This window comes from Euleptes europaea, chromosome 1 (genome assembly GCF_029931775.1).
Source record: "Euleptes europaea isolate rEulEur1 chromosome 1, rEulEur1.hap1, whole genome shotgun sequence".
Classification (NCBI taxonomy): domain Eukaryota; kingdom Metazoa; phylum Chordata; class Lepidosauria; order Squamata; family Sphaerodactylidae; genus Euleptes; species Euleptes europaea.
In genome coordinates, this window is record NC_079312.1 from 52,398,760 (window position 1) to 52,420,911 (window position 22,152).

Consider the following 22,152-nt stretch of genomic DNA (forward strand, 5'->3'; position numbering starts at 1 on the left):
CAGCTTTTTCTGTCCGTGTTCCTGAGATGGCTCTCTGTGTGGAAGTGTGTCACTGGCAGCTCTTCACAGTTCCGGGGTGGGGTGGGGGGGAAGGCGGGGAAAGGGGAAGAAAGAAAGAAACAAACAAAAAAATCTCTTTCAAAGTTTAATGTAGCCCAGCTACATTTTGAACGTTTCTCTTCTGTAGTCATTTTCTCAACAAACGCATAGAGACTTCCTCAGTGAGTGTTATTTATATTTTGCATTTCTCTTTTTCGTGTCTTAATATTCCTCTTTATTTTTGCGCTGGATAAAAACTGTATGTGTTATATACCGGTATTTATATACCACTATATAAAACCCATCATGACACTTTTGATCCCTCATATAATATTATACACTAGGCATTTGGGAAAAGATATAAAGACAGACTAACTACAGGAAGCAACACAATTTCAGTTGGGGGGGGAAACAAGTTTGGTTCCCACTCAAGTGATTAAATCCTAGGCTCAAACTGGAGCAAATCCCCTTTAGACCTTTTGTGTTTTGTGAGGTAGTGTGATATTTTTAAGCATTATTTGGCAGTTTCTGAGCTCGGTGTCATCAGTAGCATTAGCTAAATACAATGCTCTCGTGTTGAGTTTGGATTTACTTGTATGCAATAGCTATTGCCTACAGGCAGCTACCTAAGATGCTAAAGGGAAATTCTGAGAGAGACACCCAGGACCACTGTTGTTGTTCTGCTTTACAGCCAAAAAGAAAATAAACAAACACTTCCTTCTGTAGTCAATGCAAAGGCATATGAGGAACAGTTACGGGAATTACATTCTGGACTAAATGCTACTTTAATTGTACTGGCAAAATACAGAATAGAGGACAGGATGAAAATTAGTGGGCTTATTTACCCACTGATTACAGATAGTTGTGTAACATTACCCCCATGGTCTTTACAAAAAATATCAAAAGGGATTTCTGGAGGGGACGTTTGGGAGTAAAAGAGTTTTAAAAAAGGTATTTAACCTTTTCCCCTACTCCAAACTGGCTTCCCAACCTGCCTTGCCCTCTGCAGGGTTCCACCTGTGACTATGAGAAGTTCAGATGTACAGGGGGAAATGTGGTGGTGAGGAGAGACTTTTAAAGCAGAAAAGGGGAGAAACTGCCATTGATTTCAGTGGGCTTGGAAAGGTGCAACTCTGTTTAGCACTGTAATGGTAAGTAACGTCCTGGTTACGTCTTCCTATTATGCCCTCTAACCTTTGACTAAACTCTCAGATCCATTTCACATGTTTTTGGGGAAAACACATTTTCCCACACAGGTATACAACGAAGGGAGTTATTGACAACAGAGTCCCCTGCCACATGTTTCTGAATCAAACTTGCATTTTTCACACTTGATTTTAAAAAACAAACCAAAAACCAAACAGTATGGTTTTAGCGTGTAGGATACATATACATGCTAACTACATAACATAGGAAGCAGCCCTCTTACGTATGATGAAAAGTTCATTATGCTGTTAAAAGTAGGATTAGGAACAGACACCATTTTTTGCTTTATTGAAATTACCACTGTTCTTGTGTTAAACCAACGGTGTGAACTTTGGATTTATGCTGAGCCAAGAGTTCAACTCCGTTCATTCCCTCTAAAATGGTGGTGGTGGGGGGAAACAAAGGGAAGGAAGTGCTTTCCTTTGACCCCTGTGGTGTATATTCCCCCCCCCTCTTTTTAGGGAAAAGTATTCCTGGGGCCAGATGAGCATTTAGAAGGAATCTGTTGACTGAAATTCACGGTGCACGAACATCTGGGAAGTTCTGGGAAATGGGAACAGCTGCACAATTCTTTTCCGATGCTGTCTGCTAGACAATAATGATCCCTCCAGCAAGGTAACAGCCATTTCCGTTAAGAGTAAAGTGCTTGCACATGTCATGACTACTTAGGAAGCAACTGCGTTGCCTAGTCTGCAAGTTCCTCACCTTTTTCCAACTTCGGACGAAGGTGTGGCTATGTTTACGTGTACAGTACAAAAATAAAAAGGCACAAAATACATCTAATGCAGCACGCTGTGTACAGTAAATGGATTCCCTGAAATTTAAAGTACACAGAAAGAAGAGGGGCATCGTCAGAGGGAATATTACGGTCGCTTCGACGGCCTTTTAAAACCTTCATCTGTTATTCTTCCCTACGGTTTCTCTGCTTCTTTGCCTTAGCCAGCCCATCTTTGCTTTCATATCCTGGCCCCCACAGTCTCTTTGGGAAAATGAAGGGGAAGACAAGCAGCTTTGAACGAGCACAGGCGCTCTTTAGAAGAAGCTACTACATTTGGCAGCGAAAGTGTTGTGCCTCTGTCTGAAAGATCAAATAAGTTACGGGTGTCATGCAGTGCAGATCACAGAAGGGGTTTCAAGCTGTTTGGTGGACAACCCTCATTTCGCCAGATGGCTTAAGGAGATTGGTCAGACCCACCGCTGCATCGGTTTCTCAGATAACCATACACATACAACAGGCTACATATTGACACACAGATACTCTGAAAGGGTGTTCCCTAAAGGACAGTGCACTGTAGAGAAGGTCACTTCTAGACGCGGAAGCGAGTCCGGGTCGCTGCTTAAGCCTCACTGCAGCACTCATAGATGTTGTCTTCCATAAGTGCAATCACTTGCTCAAATTTGTGCTGCAGCTGCGTGCGTCTTGTCGTGGGATTGGAGTCCAATGCGTTCACAATCTGAGGGAACAAGGAATTTATTTTTAAAGATTACTGGTGAGAAATGTGCGATCGTTTTGAGATTGTTGCTGTTTAATTTTCATTCATTCAAGGATTTAAAACCACCCAGCTGTTTAAACCCATCTATTTTCCCTCTACCGTTTCAAACACACAACCGCTGCAAATTCAAATGCACAGCCTTAGTTCAGATGTCGCATGAAAGCAGTTTACTTAAATCAACCGTGGTTTATTGTGACTGTCTCAATGCAGACCACGCCTAACTATGGTTGATTAGTGTCTATCAAACTAAGAAGTGAAACCAGAATCTGACATTTGTTTTTTGTTTTTTTTAACAACAGTAAATCTTAAGGTTTTGTGTGAAGTACGAATGCAGACATCCTAGTTTGACCTGGGTTTAGTCCTGGCTTGTTCCCAGTGATTCTTTCTACATGCACAGTACTTGTTGAATGCTGTATCAAGTACCATTCTGTTTTGCAATGCGATAATATTACAAAATCATCACCCTTCAGGTCAGGATGACTTATCTTATAGTAATTGAGTTGGCATGTTGTATGCTGTGCAATCTTTTACAACATTATAAGGAGAGTCATCCAATATAGAAACAACAGGTGTTGTGAGCTGCTAATACTCTAAATTCACCAGTTAAGTATTTCATATGCACAGCTTAACAATTATGTTTTCTCTGAATATAAACAACAACAAATTTGTTGTCAAGGAGGGGCCATAGTTCAGTGGTAGACCACTTATGTTGCATGCAGAAAGTCTCAGATTTGATCCCTAGATTCTCCAGCTAAAAGGATCAAGTAGTAGGTAATGTGAAAAATGTCATAGTGAGACCCTGGAGAGCTGCTGCCAGTCAGAGTAGATGATACATATTCTGGTTGTATGTTTAAGCTCTCTCTCAAACTCTGAAATGTAAAAGCTGAAAATGGGTGAAAATTGCTAGGGGAGAGGGAAATGAACATTGGGTTTCTTTCTATTGAAATCTTATGATCCTTTTAAAACTTTGTGTGTGTAATCTGATATCTGGAACCAAGCTCTTAAACCTTTTTTTAACCCAAACTGAAACAGGCCAGCTAGAAAAGGAAATAAACTAAAAACTGTGTGTTACTATCTCAGCACCAGCCAAATGCTTAGAATCCCATGGACATGTCACAGGCAGCCTGAAAATAGGCTGGATTCTGTAATGCTCTTTGCCGTAGAATTTAAAGATCACTAGATCAATGATTAAAATCAGAACTGATTCATGAGGTGAAGATTATACATTCATATAAGCACATGGTCACAAGAATCAGTCTTGAATGGTGTGAATTGGTTTACCTGGTTGCGGTATCTCTTGGCATATTTGTAAATTTCAGTCATGGCAACATTGGTGTTAAACTCATTCCGACATTTCTATAAAGGACAAAACAAACAGGGAGAACTCTAATCAACATATACAAAGCGTAATCCATTCTATCTGACAGAAATCAATTGCACTAAAATGGTACTTGAATTTGATTGCGCTGTAAGCTAACATCAGCATATTTGAACTCTGGTTCCCTTCTAAGTTAGTTAATTAATATGTGGCATACGGTACATAACTTCCCAACAGTGAAAAACAAAAATGAATCTAATGCAACCAAGGTCAACCACTTGAATGATATATGCTTGCTTTGGCTCATGTAAGGATTAGTTTGCTTCCCTGGGTTCCTCTAAAAAATATTGCCTGACATCTTTTTCCTATGGAACTTACGGGTATCTTTACATACATGTGAAATAATTATTTTTATTTCTTGGATGTGACTAAAAGTCTTTGCTCCCAAACTCCAGAATGTTGTGCTGTTCCTGGCATAGCATGTACGAATAGGTATAGAAAAATTCTAGTATTGACCCATCATGGAAAATCTGATTTCTTACCCTGGACTCCTCTGCTAGGTGTGCATTCATTTCCTGTTCACTCAGGGGTGGCATGTCATGAATCTGTTTATAATATCTCTGCACTATTTTTCTGTATTCAGGGATTTCCTTGGCGTACAACAGTTTATTAGTAGGTGAATCCTAATGGGTAAAACACAGAGAGAATCCATTGATATTTCATTGGCTGTCGGGGGTAATGATTGGTACCTTTACTATCAAAACGGGTATGTAATATAAGACAGAAGCTGGAGTTCCCTCTAACTGCTTGAAAAATACAGTTACCCCAACAAATCTAGCACTGCAGAGAGGACTTTTAGTATCCCAGTAAGAGCTGGAAAACTGCAAGTGCATTCAAAAGTTGAACAGCCACGTCAGCTTCCATTTCCATTTTTCAGCCCAGCGGTGCTCTTCTTACCTATTGTGGATTGAGCAAAAAAATTAACGTGGAACAAAGGGAGAAGATCCTCTGTATAAGCTCACTGAAGGGCAACATATAAGTTAGCAGCTTTTTAATCCCAGCAAAAGAACAAGAATGGGCCCACAAAGCAAGCGACATACTGCATACACATGTAACTTTATTTTGACACTAGTGATTCATTTCCCCCACTTTGCTCAACACACAATGCCTTCTTTTATGCTATTGTATTTCTGAAAACATTTCCATCTGCTGTCTGACCTCAGCTGACCCACTCCAGCCTAATTTACAGTTTGACAAAGAAAAACCGTAGGCACTTCGTAGCAGATGAAAAAAATATACCAACCCCCCCCCCCCAAAAAAAAACACTACTCATACCTTTCATTACAACTTTATCCCATATTAACCCTGGCAAAGAGATTCCCAGAGCTTCCGGTGAGGAGTGGAACGGCTCCACTGTGGTGATTCACAAGAGCCCTTTCCCCACTCTGCAGCTTTGCATCACACACACTGTATGCGTGCCAGCACTGGGAGGGATGTGATTTACAACAATCTCTAATAAAATGTATTTATGCTGGAAAGTTTCAGTGTCAACACCAAAATCAGCAGAGGATAAAGACGGACACACACATGCACACACTCACTCTCTATCTGAATGATTGAGCTTGACCCTGGATACAGGGAGGAAAAGCTGGAGCCTTCATACAAGAGAACCAGCCAGACAAGGCCTTGCCAAATAGTCTGTGGCCTTGATCTAGAGACAGCCATAAGATGCATGCAAAGGTTTCCATGCCATAACTGCGTTTTTATCCTCCCTGACTGCACTACCCCACCCCTCAGAATTATCTAGTGTAGTTGTCTATCAATGCAATCCTAAAAACACTTTCCTGGGACAAACATCCCCCATTCCTGAAGGGAAGGGCTGAGCTGGTGGTGCCACCACTACGTCGCCGCCAAAGGAGGATTTAGCCCCCCCTCCCCCAAAGCCAAAATGCTGCTCTTACCCTTGAGCCCTGTGGAACCACTCCATAGGGTTCCATGGGGATACGCCACCTAAAAAGGTGGCGTACATTGAGGTGTCACATCATGAGACGACAAGAGTCACTGGAAAAGACAGTCATGCTAGGAAAAGTTAAGGGCAGCAGGAAAAGAGGAAGACCCAACAAGAGATGGATTGACTCAATAAAGGAAGCCACAGCCTTCAATTTGCAAGATCTGAGCAAGGCTGTCAAGTATAGGACATTTTGGAGGACTTTCATTCACGGGGTCGCCATGAGTCGGAAGTGACTTGATGGTACTTAACACACACACACACTGAGGTGAGAGCAAAGGGGGCATTCCCGTCCTGAAAGGGCTTAGGAGGCCACCTAAAGGTGGCTCCTCCCCTGGACTACCCAGGGAATGCCCCCTGGGAAGACGGTGCACAAAAGTGTGCCGTAAGGTGCCAGCGGGAGGATGAGCCAGCGTCCCAAGGCTGCGCTGCTGCAACAGCATGGGAAGAGTAGCGTTAGAGGCCCAACACCGTCCATGCCTGTTTTACTAGTGTAAGGAGCACGGACGCCAGTGCGAGCCCATGTGCTCCTCCTAAGGACTTTCAGCCCTCAAGGTCAGGAATGTGACTAGAATTGAGTAGGAAACTCATTAGACCTGCTAAGGATTGGTCTCTACAGTATTATTAAACTTTAGCTTTAGCTGTGTTTTAGCTTTAAACCTTTCCACCATTACCTGGCTTACAGGAAGTTATCTGAGTAAGCTATACCCAGCTCATATGGGAAAAAGTACTCCTTACTGCATACCTTCTATGACAAAGTTTCCTTCAGAACCACACAATAATCACTCTCATGAGTTAACCTGTTTTAATCTGTTTTGCCTTCAGTGAAATTATTATTTCTGGAGGCCTGAGAACAAGCTGTGGGGAGAAACTGTGATTTGCCCAGGATGCTTGAGCCCATTCCAGCACAGATTCTGTGAGCTACCAGTCTCCTGGAGGAGCCTTTTAAAATATAAGCCCAACAGTAAGGTAGTCTCTGAAGAAGTTGTGTAAAATCTCTGGAATACTCAAAACATTGTTAAAAAAGAGATTTATTCAAAACAAGAGACTCAAAGCACAGAACTCAACATAAACATGAAAAAAAAATCAAAATATTCCTGTTTGGTTGTAGTTTAGCTAAATGTTGGAACAATGCCAAACAGGCCTTTGTTGTAGTTAACAGTTGTAGCATTCAAAGATCCATGTCATAAATCAGGATTAAGGTTCATGGGGCTGGGAAACCTTCTGAACTCCATTAGAACATTGCAGAGCAGGCTGAAGCAGAGGCAGGAAGAGGATGGGGAATACATAATACCCCATTCCCTCACCCCCCCCCCCGGCCCCGCCACTTTGAACTGTGAACAAGGGAAGCAGGATAGGTGTGACAAATATTAATAACAGGATGATTGTCTCTGTTCATATTTGTAAAAGAATTCAGGCGGTAGCAAGTGAACAGGTAGTGCCTGTGTCTTCAAAATGCATTGTATACTTTAAAAACGGTTCATACAGTCAAGTCAGCATACAATACCAGTGCCCAAAACAGCACTGGGCATGAAAAGGCCAATCTCAGAACAGCCCTACGAATGGCCATTCAAAAAATAAAAATAAAACTGAGACATGATTTAATTCAACAGAGTGTAAATCATTTAAAATTAGCATTTCAGCCTGGTATCAGTACTTCATTGTTCCCTTTTCTCAAACTAGAATCTGATGAAGTGACCTTGAAGTATAAACAAAAGAAAGTTGACAGAAATTAAGATTTCAGGCTGAACATAAATTCTCTCGCGGAACTATTTTCTTGGTGACATTGTAAAGTGGAGTATAGACCTTTTGAATATAAAAATGTTTGGATGGTCATTCATATGGCTGATCTGCTAGACTACTTATTGGGGATTCATGTCAAGAGTTCAGCTCTGTCTACTCCCTCTAAAATAGTGCGGGGCACCACTGTGTAGTATTGATTTCATCTGGAAAAACTACAGTTAAATGGAAAGAAGTATATATCCATTTAGATACCTTTAAATGGATATATACTTCTTTCCATTTAACTGTAGTTAAATGCAGGGAGAAAGGGGGCAGTCAATGCAAGAGCCCCAACATTTTCTCCATTTCATTAGCCTGCAATTGTAAATAGTTCCCATTGGGTTTTTGGCTAAACTGATACCAGTTGAAAGACCAATAAAGACATTTTTGTGAGGGACAGCAACACAAAAAAGTATTGGTAGTTAAATACCTTTCCCAGCTGCAGATCAGAGATGGAGCAGGCATCGATAAACGCCTGGGCTATTACAGAGAGACAAGCATCGATGTGATCCGTTTTGTCGATGTCAAAGACAAACTGTGGGTTTTTCAGAATGTTGACCCAAAATCTCAGAGGTAGGCTGCAGGGGTAAACACAAAGCACAGATGGTTATGATTATCAGTCCTTTGTCTCTCAATCACAGGGTGATGAAAATAGTAAAACATACAAAAAATGGCTTTTTAAGAAGGAAGATGGAAATCAGTGTAACTGAAAAAAGGTTTCAGCCATCATTTGGACAAGCGGAGACCACAAATGTTCACAGACGTGTTTGTCGCACCTCTTGTTTCTGTTTCCCATTCTCTGTCTCATATACCACTATTTGAGGCACAAGCTCACAGACGTCGATGGACTTAGTAGGATGTAACTCTGCTTAGGATGGCACTGTTTGTCTGGGGGTTAATTACTAATGGGACCGTGCTGTCTGCTCTCCTTTCTGCACATCTTCCAACCTATATCTCTATCTGGTGCTTAGGACAAGTGCCTAGAATTTTGGAATGCTGATAAATGTTATAGATAATTTGTGGCTATTATGCCAGATAAAACCGAAACTGACCTTAAAAGGAGTAGATTTACAGACCAACGTTAGCAAAATTAAGAATCACCTGACATTTTCACAATTAGATTGAGGAGATACACTAAGATGACGTACCTTCAATGCAACCAATTATAGTTGGATATATTAAACATTAAATATGCTAAGGTCAGAACTCTTACACTCAATACCTGCATATATTTCAAAGACTGAACCTTAGAATTTTTTGTTGTTGAGTGTATTTAATTTTGGGAGCATGTAGGCCAAACCATTACTTTTCTGCAAATCTATGTATTCTGTGCCTCGTTTGTGTCTCTTTCACACCATAATAAGTGCCTTAGCCAATTATATAAAGCTGGTACTAATTTTACAAAATCCAGAACCAATATGCCTTTTTGTTTTTAACCTTGAGATGCACGTGAGTTTCATGAGGTAGATTACAGCACAATCCTGACTTACGGGTAGAAACAGGCTTGGCTCATTCAAAATTTCACTTTTCTGGTTATAACATTGGTTACATATGTGATTCTTATTTAAACTACTCATGTAGTTTTATGCACTTAAAACAGTTATTTTCAAGTATCTGTAAGCTTATTTTTCTTCCCAAATATAGAGACCCAAGGTGGTAACAACACAGTTCTTTTCTTGGAGTCTCACCACAGTGACGCTTTAGAACACATTATCTTAATCCCTTATCTACAGAATCTAAGCCTAGTCAACAATCACAGGATCTGAATGCAACAGGGTGAGGGGCTGTTGGGATTATACCTTTGAGATAGCTCTTTGTGAATGAACTTGAAGAGTTTGACCTTCATTCTCTCTTTCGGCATTCTAACTGCTCTGTCTTTTTGCCAGCACAGATATTTATCTGCTGGAAGTTACGTCAGAGTTGGCAAAGGTGTCTGACCGGCTGCCCGGAAAATGATATGCCATGAAATGACTACAGCACAAAGAACAGGAGCCCAGGATTCTATGAATACATCTCCCAGGCTGCCATAGTTTATTAATGTCTTGACTTTCAAACCAGAATTTCCATCACATCTGACCCTTGTGGGTTGTAATGTGAGCAGCTATTTGTTTAGGACACATTAACAATAACTTACAGGGAAAAACCCTACTGATCACTGTCAAATGGGACCAGGTAACCAACAAGCTCTGCTTCTCACCTTTAGCAAGCCTGCCTACACTTGTCAAGTAGGGGAAAAATCTATAGATCTCAATGTATTTTCTTAAAGGTTTGTGGCAACCTACATCTATTTGAATATTTGCTGACACTCAACTTTTATTTTTTGCAAGCTGGAGCTAAAATGGCTGTTTCTTCTGTGACCACTTCAAAGGCATCTCTTTGACAGACTCTGAGGAGCATTTACTTTCCCCTACTGGAACAATTCCTGCAGCTATCTCTGGTTCCTCCCCCAATTTTCCTGAGAAATTCTTATCAGAATTAGAGTCACTTGCTCAGGAGTAATATTTAACATATTTAAAATTACAATCAGATTCCCCCCATGTTCTGGTGTTGCACCTCCAGCTTTGTACCTTAAAAATGATGACATCTGTTCTCCACTTAACATGATTATCCTTGCCCCCCCCCGCCATACTCCTTCAGCTCTTTATATACATTTGTAGATCACACATGAAGCTGCCTTATACTCAATCAGACCCTTGGTCCATCAAAGTCAGTACTGTCTACTCAGACTGGCAGCGGCTCTCCAAGGTCTCAGGCAGAGGTCTTTCACATCACCTACTTGCCTAGTCTCTTTAACTGGAGATGCCGGGGATTGAACCTGGGACCTTCTGCGTATCAAGCAGATACTCTACCACTGAGCCCATCCTCATCAGGTCTTTACAAGCAGACATTTGTGAAAGTTAAAAAAAAAAAAGATAGTCTTTCCCCAACCTGTTGGTTTTCCAAATGTGCAACGTGTCTGGATCAGAGATTCCCCGTTTCTCTGATTGTTCTTCCAGGAAATCAAAGAAATACTTGATAGCCACGGGTGGTCTGTCCTCTCGGATACTTAGAATAGCTTTGAACAGGTCATCCAGGAATTTCTGAAGTGTGCCCTGACAAACGAGAACATTCACAATTGGTCTAAGAAAGCAGAATCTGTGGTAGACTAAGGTATTAAGACATGCCTAATTCCCCCCCCCCCAATAAAGTTGAAGAAAACTTGCTGGAAAATGGTTGAGTGAAGGGGAAGGCAAAATAGAGCTGACTGGAGAGAAAGGGTTAATTTTGTGCATAATAATATAATTCACTTAGTTTGCATTTAATCTTTTTTGGCACTGAGATTCTCCTTCTCTGTTGCTGGAATCCAAAAACACATCTGTGATTATTCTGGGTGGTAAACAGTGAGAAAAGTTACAGACCCCTGGCAGCTCTTTCATGATCTCTGCTCCAATTATTAATTACAAAGCAATGGAATTACAGACTGGCTTAAAGCCAAGCCCTGTGTCCAAGTTTGTTAAGAGCAATAATCCTAATGCTTTAAGTGGGTTTTCAATCTCAATCCAGGCTGGACTCTTCTGTAACACTGGACCAGAGAATCCCACACATTGGAGGAGGCCTGATGCTATATTGGATTTCTGTGGTTGAGCCCCTAATGACATCAGCGTTGTTCTCCCTGACTGTTAAGTACAGGACTTACCTTCACAATCGAAAGCATCACGTTTCCCCAAGAGTGCTGATGCTATTTAGGCAACAATGCAACTAGTAGAATTTCTTGACATATAAGTGTCTGAAAGGTCTTCCCCCACATTATACCTTTTTAGACTTTTGTGAAAGAGTGATGTCTGCTGGGAAATGTAGACTAACAGTAAGACGCATACCACACTAGGACACACATATTCATCAGCACACTGAGGGGGGAAGTGCATGTTATATATCAGCTTGTGCACCAAAAGTGTAATCGCTGGTCCTAACCAGCAAATATGATTTGAGAGAGGATCATAGAATCACAGAGTTGGAAGGAACCACCAGGGTCATCTAGTCTAACCCCCTGCACAATGAAGGAAATTCACAACTACCTCCCGCCGCGCCCAGTGACTCCTACTCCATGCCCAAAAGATGGTCAAGATGCCCTCCCTGTCATGATCTGCCCAAGGTCACACAATCAGCATTGCTGTCTGATGGCCATCTAGCCTCTGCTTAAAAACTTCCAGGGAAGGAGAGCTTACCACCTCCTGAAGAGGCCTGTTCCACTGAGGAACCGCTCTAATTGTTAGAACATTCTTCCTAATGTCTAGGCGGAAACTCTTTTGATTTAATTTCAACCCGTTGGTTCTGGTACGACCTTATGGGGCAACAGAAAAGAACTCGGCAACATCCCCTATATGACAGCCCTTTAAGTACTTGAAGATGGTTATCAACCATATATAATATTTTTTTCTTTTAATTGTTAGGTTCTTCCCACAGATGAACTGATTTGGAAAAGGGAACTGGGGAAGTAGACAACCTCTTTCCCCCTGCAACTTTCTTCCCAGTGCTGCTCCCCAACCCTGTGGAGCACCAGATTAGTACCTAGACCCCCCTCCCCCCGAGGAAAAGCGGTGTCAGGAAGGAGGATCTGCAGGGAGAAAAGGGGCAGGCAATGCAAGAGTTTAAAAAAATCCCCTCCCTCTCCCAGTTCTTATCACCCCCTGCCAAACGCACTAGCCAACCAAAGTGGCCATGAGGGATTTATTGCATATTTTTAATTTAATTATAGGAAGCTTTTCAGCCAAGGACCTCAAAGTGGTTACAATAAAAGCATCGCAAAACAGTTCTTAAAAACAAGGTACAAAATATGAGATACAGTCCAAAAATAGCAGCCTAGGCCCACAAGAATAGCCTGAGGGCATGAAGGATAAATATCAACTCTCTTCCAGTTTACAAAATCTTTCGTGCCTCATCACCCAAAACTGATGGTTATTTGTTGCAGGTGAGTGGCTATTCTGAAAGTGCAAAAACATTCCAACACGGACAGTTTGGGTCTCTCTGATGTGAGTTATTACACAGATGTGGGCAAAACACCCCTGTAAATATGGCCTGTGAAAGCAGCCTAATAAAATCCTGTATGGCCGTAAAATCAGCACAGAGTTCATTGAGTTTGCTCCCAAGTACATATGCACAGGATTGCAACCTAAGGTTGTGCCCAATCAGGTGTTTCCCTGGTTCTACTTTCTAGCCAGTTTGACACGCTCTCTCCTCTGGGATTTGATAGCCAGACCGCTGCAAAGTGGGCTGATTCGCGCCGCTGTTGTTAGAAGATGGCCACCGTTCTTCCCACCCGCGGGGCCAGAGCATCTCCTACCTTTGTGGAGAGCAATCGGGTCAGGTAGATTTCAGGAAGGACTTTTTTCCGGTGACTTTGCCGATGAGATTTCTTATTTTCATTCAGTTCATCTGTGGGAAGAACCTAACAATCGAAAGAAAAGAAGATTGTATATGGTTGAAATTAACTTTAAAAAGCTGCCAACGAAGCATTCGTGTTACAAAAGATAACAAAAAAAAAAAAAAAAAAGAGGCGGGGGAGAATGGTACCCCATGCTATAAACCAGATCATTCAGATTATGAACGCTGAAACAATATTAAACATAAACCGCACTGTTTGCCAGCTGTGGTGTTGGACTCCTCCCCACCCCTCCACCCCCTTAATGAGTAAAGAATTTTGCTTCACGTTCAGTTTACAAAGAACTCAGCTGTCTGAAACATCACCAGATACAATACTCTTTTCCCTTCTGGTAACTGGCAATTTTTACTAAGATAAAGTTATGTTATAAAGATATATGCAAGACTGTGATCAAGATTAAGACCCCCAAAAAATGAGTTTTCCCCTTCATCCTGCCAAACAGAATGTGTTCAATTATTATCTTATTACACAAACAATGCAGAGAGACTGCCTTGGTCTCAATCGCCCTACCCTTCCTCCTTAGTAGGCCTGACTGTTGGCCAACAAGCTGGCGGGCTGACAAATGAATCAGTCTACATACGCTGTACATATGGAAAGCATTCCAAGGTATGCCTTTGACGATAAACTATGTCCAGAATTACTGCCCTTTAGTTGCACACTGCTCAACTGCTGTAAGGTGGGGGAGAACGGCGGCAGTTTGTTTCCTAACCAATACACTCGACAACTTTCACTGGACTAGGTCAGCCTGCATCGCACCCACCAAAGCATTCTGGTTAAGCAATTATTTCTACAGCCTTATTTAAAACTGTGTGCATACATTGATGGAGTTTTCTTAATTAGCGCGTGCCATGTCAGTCACACGCTTTCTTGGTGTAGGGGTCCAATTCCCAAATAAAGAGGAGACAGAGGAGCAAAGAAGAAAATGACCCCCTACGGAAAATATGCTTGGCCCAGCCACAGAGGAAGAGTAATTATCCCCAACTGCTTTTGGAATAAGATACTTACCAAATGAACGTATTTTTCAGTGTCCAAATCTTTCACTGAAGGGGAAAAAAAATAAGATTTGCGAAAATGAAGAAACTGACACGTTTTGCTACTCAGCACAGCAAGTCTTTTCTTAGGAGGAATGTTTGGACATTTCTGCTATTCCCAAAGATACTGGGTTGGATGCAGTACAAAATTTTGCTTGCATTAGATCTCTTGTGCAAGTGGAAATGCAAGAAAAAGACTGCAGTAGCCGCATGCATTAAGTAACATGAACACATGAAGCTGCCTTATACTGAATCAGACCCTTGGTCCATCAAAGTCAGTACTGTCGACTCAGACCGGCAGCAGCTCTCCAGGGTCTCAGGCTGAGGTCTTTGGGCAAAAACGCATGGTCGCTTTATCCTCCTTTAATCCCTGCTTTAGCCAGGATCGAATGCACATTAGGCGAAACGCATGCATTCAATCCTGGCTGAATCCTGGCTGAAACAGGGATTAAAGAAGGATAAAGTGACCATGCGTTTTTGCCCATTCACATCACCTACTTGCCTAGTCCCTTTAACAGGAGATGCCGGGGATTGAACCTGGGACCTTCTGCATGTCAAGCAGATACTCTACCTCTGAGTCACAGACCCTCTCCTAAGTCAAACTTACTGTAGCCCAACTTGTGTTTCATTTTGCTCACGATGTTGTGCAACCAATTTCAGAGCACTATTGTATATAATGAAGAATGTGCGAGGTGTCGCACAAGAACTTACACAAGTGGAACTGGGCTAAGTCTGTTTATGTTTCCGCTTGCACGTTGCCAAATCCAACCCAATGAGGAGCAATAACACATAGTATAATTACTGCACACAGAACACAAGTAACATTAACCAATTAAACGTTAACTCAGATGATATTTTCATGGTTTATGATAGAGAAGTTTGTGTGTTTTATGATTGGAGAACCTGATGCAGGTTTAACTGAGATGGGAATGCAGAAGATACTGGCTTCCCAGCGTTCTACTCCCCAATGGCTGGATTACATACAAGACTAGCAACGTTTGGCCTTGGCAGCTCTTCATCACTGAACATTTGTCAACTCCTTGGAAACTGCATGAACAGAACTTTGGAGAGAATCAGATCTGACTAACTGGAAAAGAAGGGATGATAGGTCCCAGACTCCTCACCGTCTACTTAGTTACATTCATCTGGGGGTAAGTAAAATTGCTGCATCTATGTATAACCTCTTTTATTCATTGCATTAGCCTACAGGGATATCAATACATTATGAAAAGGCATGTAATGTGAAAAGAAGATCTTAACAATATTCTACCACCACTGCCCCCATCAACAGAGACAAAGGAAAGCTGGGCTTATTCATTTCACTAAGGATTCCTACACCAAAGGATAGATGAAATATGTGACCAATCAGATGTGGTGCGCTCTGTTTATACTGCAGCTGCTTAATTAAGGACAGTTGCTTGTAAGCATTTATTAGAGAGGAAAATAAAAAAGGCTTATCTTATATCTGGTACAGAGATGTGAAGGCCCGGGAAAAAAAGCTGGAAACATTTGGAAAATTCCAAGAGAAGTGTGGACAGGAAGCACAAGCCAAGCATGGAAATGTATCATAGTGAGGAAGAAGTCAAAGTTCAGAGTTGCGGAGGAATCCTCTGCACCACCAAAGGACCTCGCCTTCACCATCCTACCAACATGGCACCACTGCCCTCTACACATGCTCATTAGCAGCAAGCCCTTCCAGAAAGCAGCAAGAAGAAATATGGTAGCTCTACAGGTGTTTGTGACCAGGCAGATGGGGCTTCACGACCCTCCTGAAGATCTTGACCCATGGGTCAAAGACCACCGCTCCATACTAAGGGAAAGCATTATGACTTTTCTCTCCAGGTGTCCATATATTTCACACAAATGAATGTTTTGAGACTCTGCCACAAAAAAGCAGAGTAGCACATAAGTAGCGCTTTCCTCTTCGCCAGAGAACTCTGAGATTCTTATGAAATATTCTGTTTGTGAGTTTCACTCATGCAGTGCCATAGCGACTGCTGAAACTTTAACCTACCTATTTGTAGGCTACTAACTCAACTAAAAGCCATTCTACACAGTGTCTGAGGTGAGAAAAGAAGAAGACCTAACAAGAGATGGATTGACTCAATAAAGGAAGCCACAGCCCTCAGTTTGCAAGATCTGAGCAAGGCTGTCAAAGATAGGACATTTTGGAGGGCATTGATTCATAGGGTTGCCATGAGTCGGAAGCGACTTGACGGTACTTAACACATACACACACTGAGGTGGGTGGAGATTAGCAGGCCGTGTGATGCAAAAGAAAAAAGAAAAGATGACAGCCATTCAAGTACAAAGGTCAACAAACAAGACTATTTAGGAATCGTGAAGAGAATGACCTCACAGTCACTAGTCTGAAGGCCAAAGCAATGTGACATTTATGGATAGCTCCAAGCCTCACCCCTCTTCCAACTTTGCCAAAATACTCCTCGCTACTCTTCAGATACTGATTTTTTCCCCTCCCTTTCAGACTGCTGGAATGTCATGCATTGCAGAGAACAGGGCACTAAGTGTCTCTGCTCCGCCTTTCTGTCTCTTTTGTCTAGCCATCAATCCTGCTTGGTTTCGTGGAGGATGTTGAAGGCTTTGAGATGAATGGTAGGGTTCAGTGACATAAATTACTGCAGCTAAATCACTGTGACTGTTCCGGGAGATGTGGATCTCCCAAGTCCTAGTTACAAACACAGCAATGTCATGATGGCTGATTACTTCTAGACAACGGGAATTTTTCACAGCACCATGAATGTCTTCACCTTGAACAGAAAAACAAAGGGCACCTTCACATGCAAGGCCTACATCACTTTTAAAAGTCTCTTGTGATATTTACATGAATGTTTCCTCACTGTTAATGTAGCAGAGAAGGTTGAGGGGAGGTATTTGTGATGCAAATGAGCATTTTGGCTACTATAGTATTCACATTTGCATTACTAAGCAATTTTGGCTACTATAGTATTCACATTTGCGTCCGGGCCTCCCCACCGGCGTTGGGGCCACTTGTGTGTGTGTGTGTGTTAAGGGCCGTCAAGTTGCTTCCGACTCATGGCGACCCTATGAATAAAAGTCCTCCAAAATGTCCTATCTTTGACAGCCTTGCTCAGATCTTGCAAATTGAAGGCTGTGGCTTCCTTTATTGAGTCAATCCATCTCTTGTTGAGTCTTCCTCTTTTCCTGCTGCCCTCAACTTTTCCTAGCATGACTGTCTTTTCCAGTGACGGCAGCGTAAGTAGCCTGGGTGCCAGCGTGGGGGGGCCCAACTCTGGCGCAGCCCCTTCCTGGCCTCCTGCGGACTTTTGTCCTCAGAAGTCAGGAATGCTCTGTTAGAATGCATAATCTGATTTTCCATACTTCTGGAGAAAAACAAACAAGAAACCCTGAAACCTAAAACATAAGTATGACAGTCTAAGGGTTAATGTCTGTCAGTAACTGTATGTGAGAGGGATGTACAGGGAGTGGACAGAGCTTAAGGGAGAAGGCTGGTAAAAAGGGTTTTTTTACTCCGGGTTCCAGTGTGATGGGTTGTGCCTAGTGTGATTGGGGGAAAACCAGAAGGGTGACGAATGAGAAAGTCTGGGAGGGGAAAAAAAGTCCCTACTCTAGTCACAGGGAGGAGGAATAATCTCTGAGGAAAGAGGTATTTCTGGCCCAAGTAACTAGAATAGAGACCTTTTCCCCCTCCCAAACTCTGTCTTTTGTAACCCTTCTGGTTTTCCCCCCAGTCACACCAGGCACAACCCATCACACCGGAACCCAGATTAAAAAACCACTTTCTTCCAGCCTTCTCCCTTAAGCTCCGCCCACTCCCTGTATGTCCCTCTCATATACAGTCACTGACAGATGTTAATCCTTAGTTCGTCACAATAAGCAATGACTGTTGCTGAAAGAAACTTACCTCTGCTTAGAGTGGTATCTTTCTTATCAGTTAAACTCATAGCTAGGGAGGCACCATCAGGGATCTTTCAATGAGGGGAAAATAAAGAAATAGTGTATTAGAGACATGCACCTTATTTGTGACTCTCTTATATCCAATATATGACAATTAAAATTCAATGGATTCTTTTCTGTATTCTGCTTGAACACATCTTATGCTGTAGTAATGTAGAGGTGATGCTTTCAGTAAGGCTAAGAGAAATGAAACAAGAACAATAATATGCCCCTTTCAGCCCTGTATGTTTGAAACCTGAGAAGAATATTTCTCTTGAGGGAAAGATGTCACACTCAGCTCCGCATGAGCCTTGTCTTTATGTGGACAAAAGACACTTGGACTCAACCTAGATATCATTTTGGCAAATATATCATTCCAACCCTAAATTTACAGAGATAAAGAGCACGTGAAAGCACTACCAGCAAATAGAGAAGACTGGTGAGAAAGCAAATGAGAGGGGATATTCTGTCCCTGGCTGGTCCCCCCACCCCGCTTGTATTCACTTCTGGGGCTTAGGATTGTGACAGGAGGAAAGCAAAACTTTAAGAAATGACTAGGCTGAGGGATATTTGTAGAAGATAATCAATAGGTGAAGAATGGGTTAATGCTTCCCCAACAATGCTCCTGTGCATATATTTGTCTAGACACATGAGGAATTGGAATCCCTTTGTTTCCTTTGTAACATCTAGTTCTGTGCTTAGGTTGTGACCATACTGGGACTTTTTGGTGCAACCCATTATTGGTAATTGCATGACTAACGGGTATAATTCACAACACATCTATTGTTGCCACTGTTTAGAGCTCCATTTCCTGTTTCTCTCTACGTGTGTATGTGGGCGCATGGGCGCAAATGCTCTTCTTCTGCTAAAGAAGTACAACCATTCCTACACATGTTCTGGGCACTGATTTTCTTCTTGTCTAGGGTCCTCCTTCTCCCTCTCTATTGGAGCTTTTGGAAAACATTGAAATGAATATACCATATTGCTAGAGTTGCCAGGTCCCACATTGCCACCAGCAGGAGTTTTGTTGTGGTTGGGCTGGAGGGGGGGGGGAATCAGAGCAACGGCCGCTCTAGCATGTGCTAGAGACGTTAATGGCCCCCCTTTCAGCTGGCCTGCTTCCGCCCGCTGGCCAGCTGAGGGGTGGTGGGCAGCCCACTTAGTTGGCGGGCAATTGCCCGCCATTACATTGTATCTGGCAACCCTATCTATTGCACCATATTCATCACAGAATTTTTTTAAGCTATATCCCAGCTATTTAATGATCCTGTCTCAAGATTCTGTGCTTTTCCTGCCTACTGCATTAAATGTATTGGGATAAAGGGCACAAAATCAATGCTATTTTAGGACAAGCATTAAAAACTTGAGCTTGTACTTTTGTGTGTCTATGCATGCAACGATGTGTGCATGGACAAAACACACAAAATGTGATTGGAATCCTGATCAAGATGCACTCTTAAAGGTTGCTCCAGATGGATATTTTTCTTCCTCTGAAGAATTCTTATGGAAAGAATTACATCAGAATGATAAATCTATGTGGATTTTTCATGGAGGTTCTTCATACAGGAGATGACAGAAATCTAATATCCTGCTTTCAGAGACTTCACACAAAACCAATGTGAATTTTTCACTGTGAGGTTTTGCAAGTGTATTCCTCCCCGGGAGTCATTCCAAGGCATCACTGTGGAACAATCACACGGCGAGGCCTAATTCGCAAAGGTAGCTTAATTCGCAAAGGGAGCCTGTTGTTTCATGGTGTTTAATGACACAACATGGCCCAGCTTGGTGTGATGTGCTATTTGTATGAACATACTTCCCCATGAACCAGCACTTAGTTGCCCGTGACATACCTGTTTGCTCGAAATTACGATATGTGCCTGAAGTAACTTTAAATACAAGCTTAAACCCTTCAAGTCGTATTTCAAAGGAAATTATTTCTTCAAAGAAAACAACAGAAAATGGGCCGTTTGCAGGCCATAATTGACCAATGGGATCTCTGTCACCACTACTAGACAGAAAGAGGAATGGTTTGATTTTAATTAGGATGGATGGCAGCCACTGGGAATAAGAGGCTTTCCCCCCCAGCAATAACTTGTTTTGCATGAAGAGCGTTTAATTAGTCTCGATGTGTTGCAATATTAACGAGTTTCTCGCCAGGGCAGATGTCTGTTCCCCGGAAGCTCTTGTGGAGATATGGCAACCTCCTTGCCTGCGTCTGCTAATCCTGCTTGGAAAGCAAATCCTAGTGTGTCCCTAAGGAAAAGAAGGCCCAAAGGAAGGGAACTTCTTCGAGAATTCACTCTTTTTACCTTGTAATGTGCTAGCGTGTTCAGTTTCTTCCTGCCGTCCTCCATCACTGACGTGTCATCGAGGTCCCGGAGGATGTAGCTGTCAGTGCTCATGGCAAACCATTCTAAATACAGAAAATGGAACAAATGGAAGCCCTGCCTGAGCACAGCCTGTGCCGGCAAGTACGTAAATCACTTCTTATTCCAACGCCACCTTTGACAAGAGGCCAGGTGTTTCAGTGCTAAGCTCTGCTCCTCTAAGGGCCAAATGCAGATGCCTTCGTGGTGGGAAAGCTTCCAAAGTCAAGCCAAGGAGGTAAAAAAAAGAAAGTTCTGCACTCTATTCTGATTTATATGCACCTTTTCATCATGCACATCCCGCACCAATTCAAGCATTGCACACATATTTTTTACTGCATGTAAATGAAAGAAATCTGGTAACAAAATAAAAACATCTGATCTCCAAGTATCTGGATTTTTCGAAAAGAAATTAAACTAACGGATCTCTCTGAACATGCTTATTTAATTCAACTGAGTTCCAGTGTGTTGGTTGGACCCCACAGTGGGTCAGGAGGCTGCACCAGGGAGGAGGAGAAATTTCTCCCTTTGTCCTCTTCCATCAGTGGATTTGCACTGACTGATAAGGCAGGGAGGGTGATTTCATCTCCTTTCCCCTTCCCCTCCCAACTCACACGGGTATTAGTCCATGTCGATCTCACAACTCCAGGAATAAACTTTCCTGGAGTTGGAAAGGACTGGTGGGGTAGGAGAACACGGGAAATATTTGTCACCATCAGCGTCTTTTGCTGACAGATCACAGGATCCAACCCTCTGTCCTGGATCACAGCTTAAAGAAGATACTGGCAAACAATACTAAAAGCTGTTCATTAAAATCTCATCTTGATGTGCTCACTATCTATTATTTTAAACAATAAAGATTACTCCTGCAACTATTACAGTGTTGTAAGAAGAAGAAGAAGACCTAATTCTCAATGATGTACTAACCCTTTACCTTAGCTGCACTACTACATAGTGCAGGTGAGGCTTTCTTGTTTCAGCTGATACACTTTCTGCCTAGTATGTAATTCAAATATCCTCAATTATACCTTATGCCAGGTTTTGGGGGCTCCTGAGGTCCTCACAAATTTCACCTCATTTGTCCTTGCCTCGATTAGAGAGGACAGACTTGCCCTTCTCCACTGTCAAAAGCCATCTTGTTAGGTCTGGGGAGTGGTTATTAGCAACTTCATTGTTTATCCTCAGATGCCTTTCCATGGAATAGACCATAGGCCAATCAGCAGCTCCTACTCCTTATCATGAGACCAATGTGGTACAATAGTGCAAGGCAGGATGCTTAGTGCTTATCTAGAGCATTTATCAGTGACAGAGATAAGATGAGCCCGGGGGGGCCACTCACTGTACAATTCTAAGCAGTTTTTTCTTGTTTTTTGCCATCAAGTCTCAGCTGACTTAATGGCGACTCAGTAGGGTTTTCAAGGCAAGAGACTTCAGAGGTGGTTTGGCATTGCCTGCCTCTGGACTTCCCATCCAAATACTAACCAGGACTGATCCTGCTTAGCTTCCGAAATCTAATGAGATCAGGCAAACTTGGGCTATTCAGGGCAGGCACAC

General features: G+C 42.3%; 1 protein-coding gene across 1 annotated transcript in view; it reads right to left on the reverse strand.

Annotated features, from left to right (window-relative positions):
• Positions 1 to 2,500: 2,500 nt before the first annotated feature.
• Positions 2,501 to 22,152, reverse strand: part of PLXND1 (plexin D1) — a 174,104-nt gene continuing 154,452 nt past the window's right edge. The window contains exons 31-39 of the mRNA XM_056846862.1: positions 20,542 to 20,645; positions 18,201 to 18,264; positions 14,271 to 14,305; positions 13,167 to 13,271; positions 10,775 to 10,938; positions 8,277 to 8,424; positions 4,599 to 4,739; positions 4,020 to 4,094; positions 2,501 to 2,699 (exon numbers count right to left, since the gene is read on the reverse strand). Coding sequence (XP_056702840.1) covers positions 2,583 to 2,699; positions 4,020 to 4,094; positions 4,599 to 4,739; positions 8,277 to 8,424; positions 10,775 to 10,938; positions 13,167 to 13,271; positions 14,271 to 14,305; positions 18,201 to 18,264; positions 20,542 to 20,645 — 953 coding nt within the window. The 3' untranslated portion in view covers positions 2,501 to 2,582. The remainder of the gene's footprint in view (positions 2,700 to 4,019; positions 4,095 to 4,598; positions 4,740 to 8,276; positions 8,425 to 10,774; positions 10,939 to 13,166; positions 13,272 to 14,270; positions 14,306 to 18,200; positions 18,265 to 20,541; positions 20,646 to 22,152) is intronic.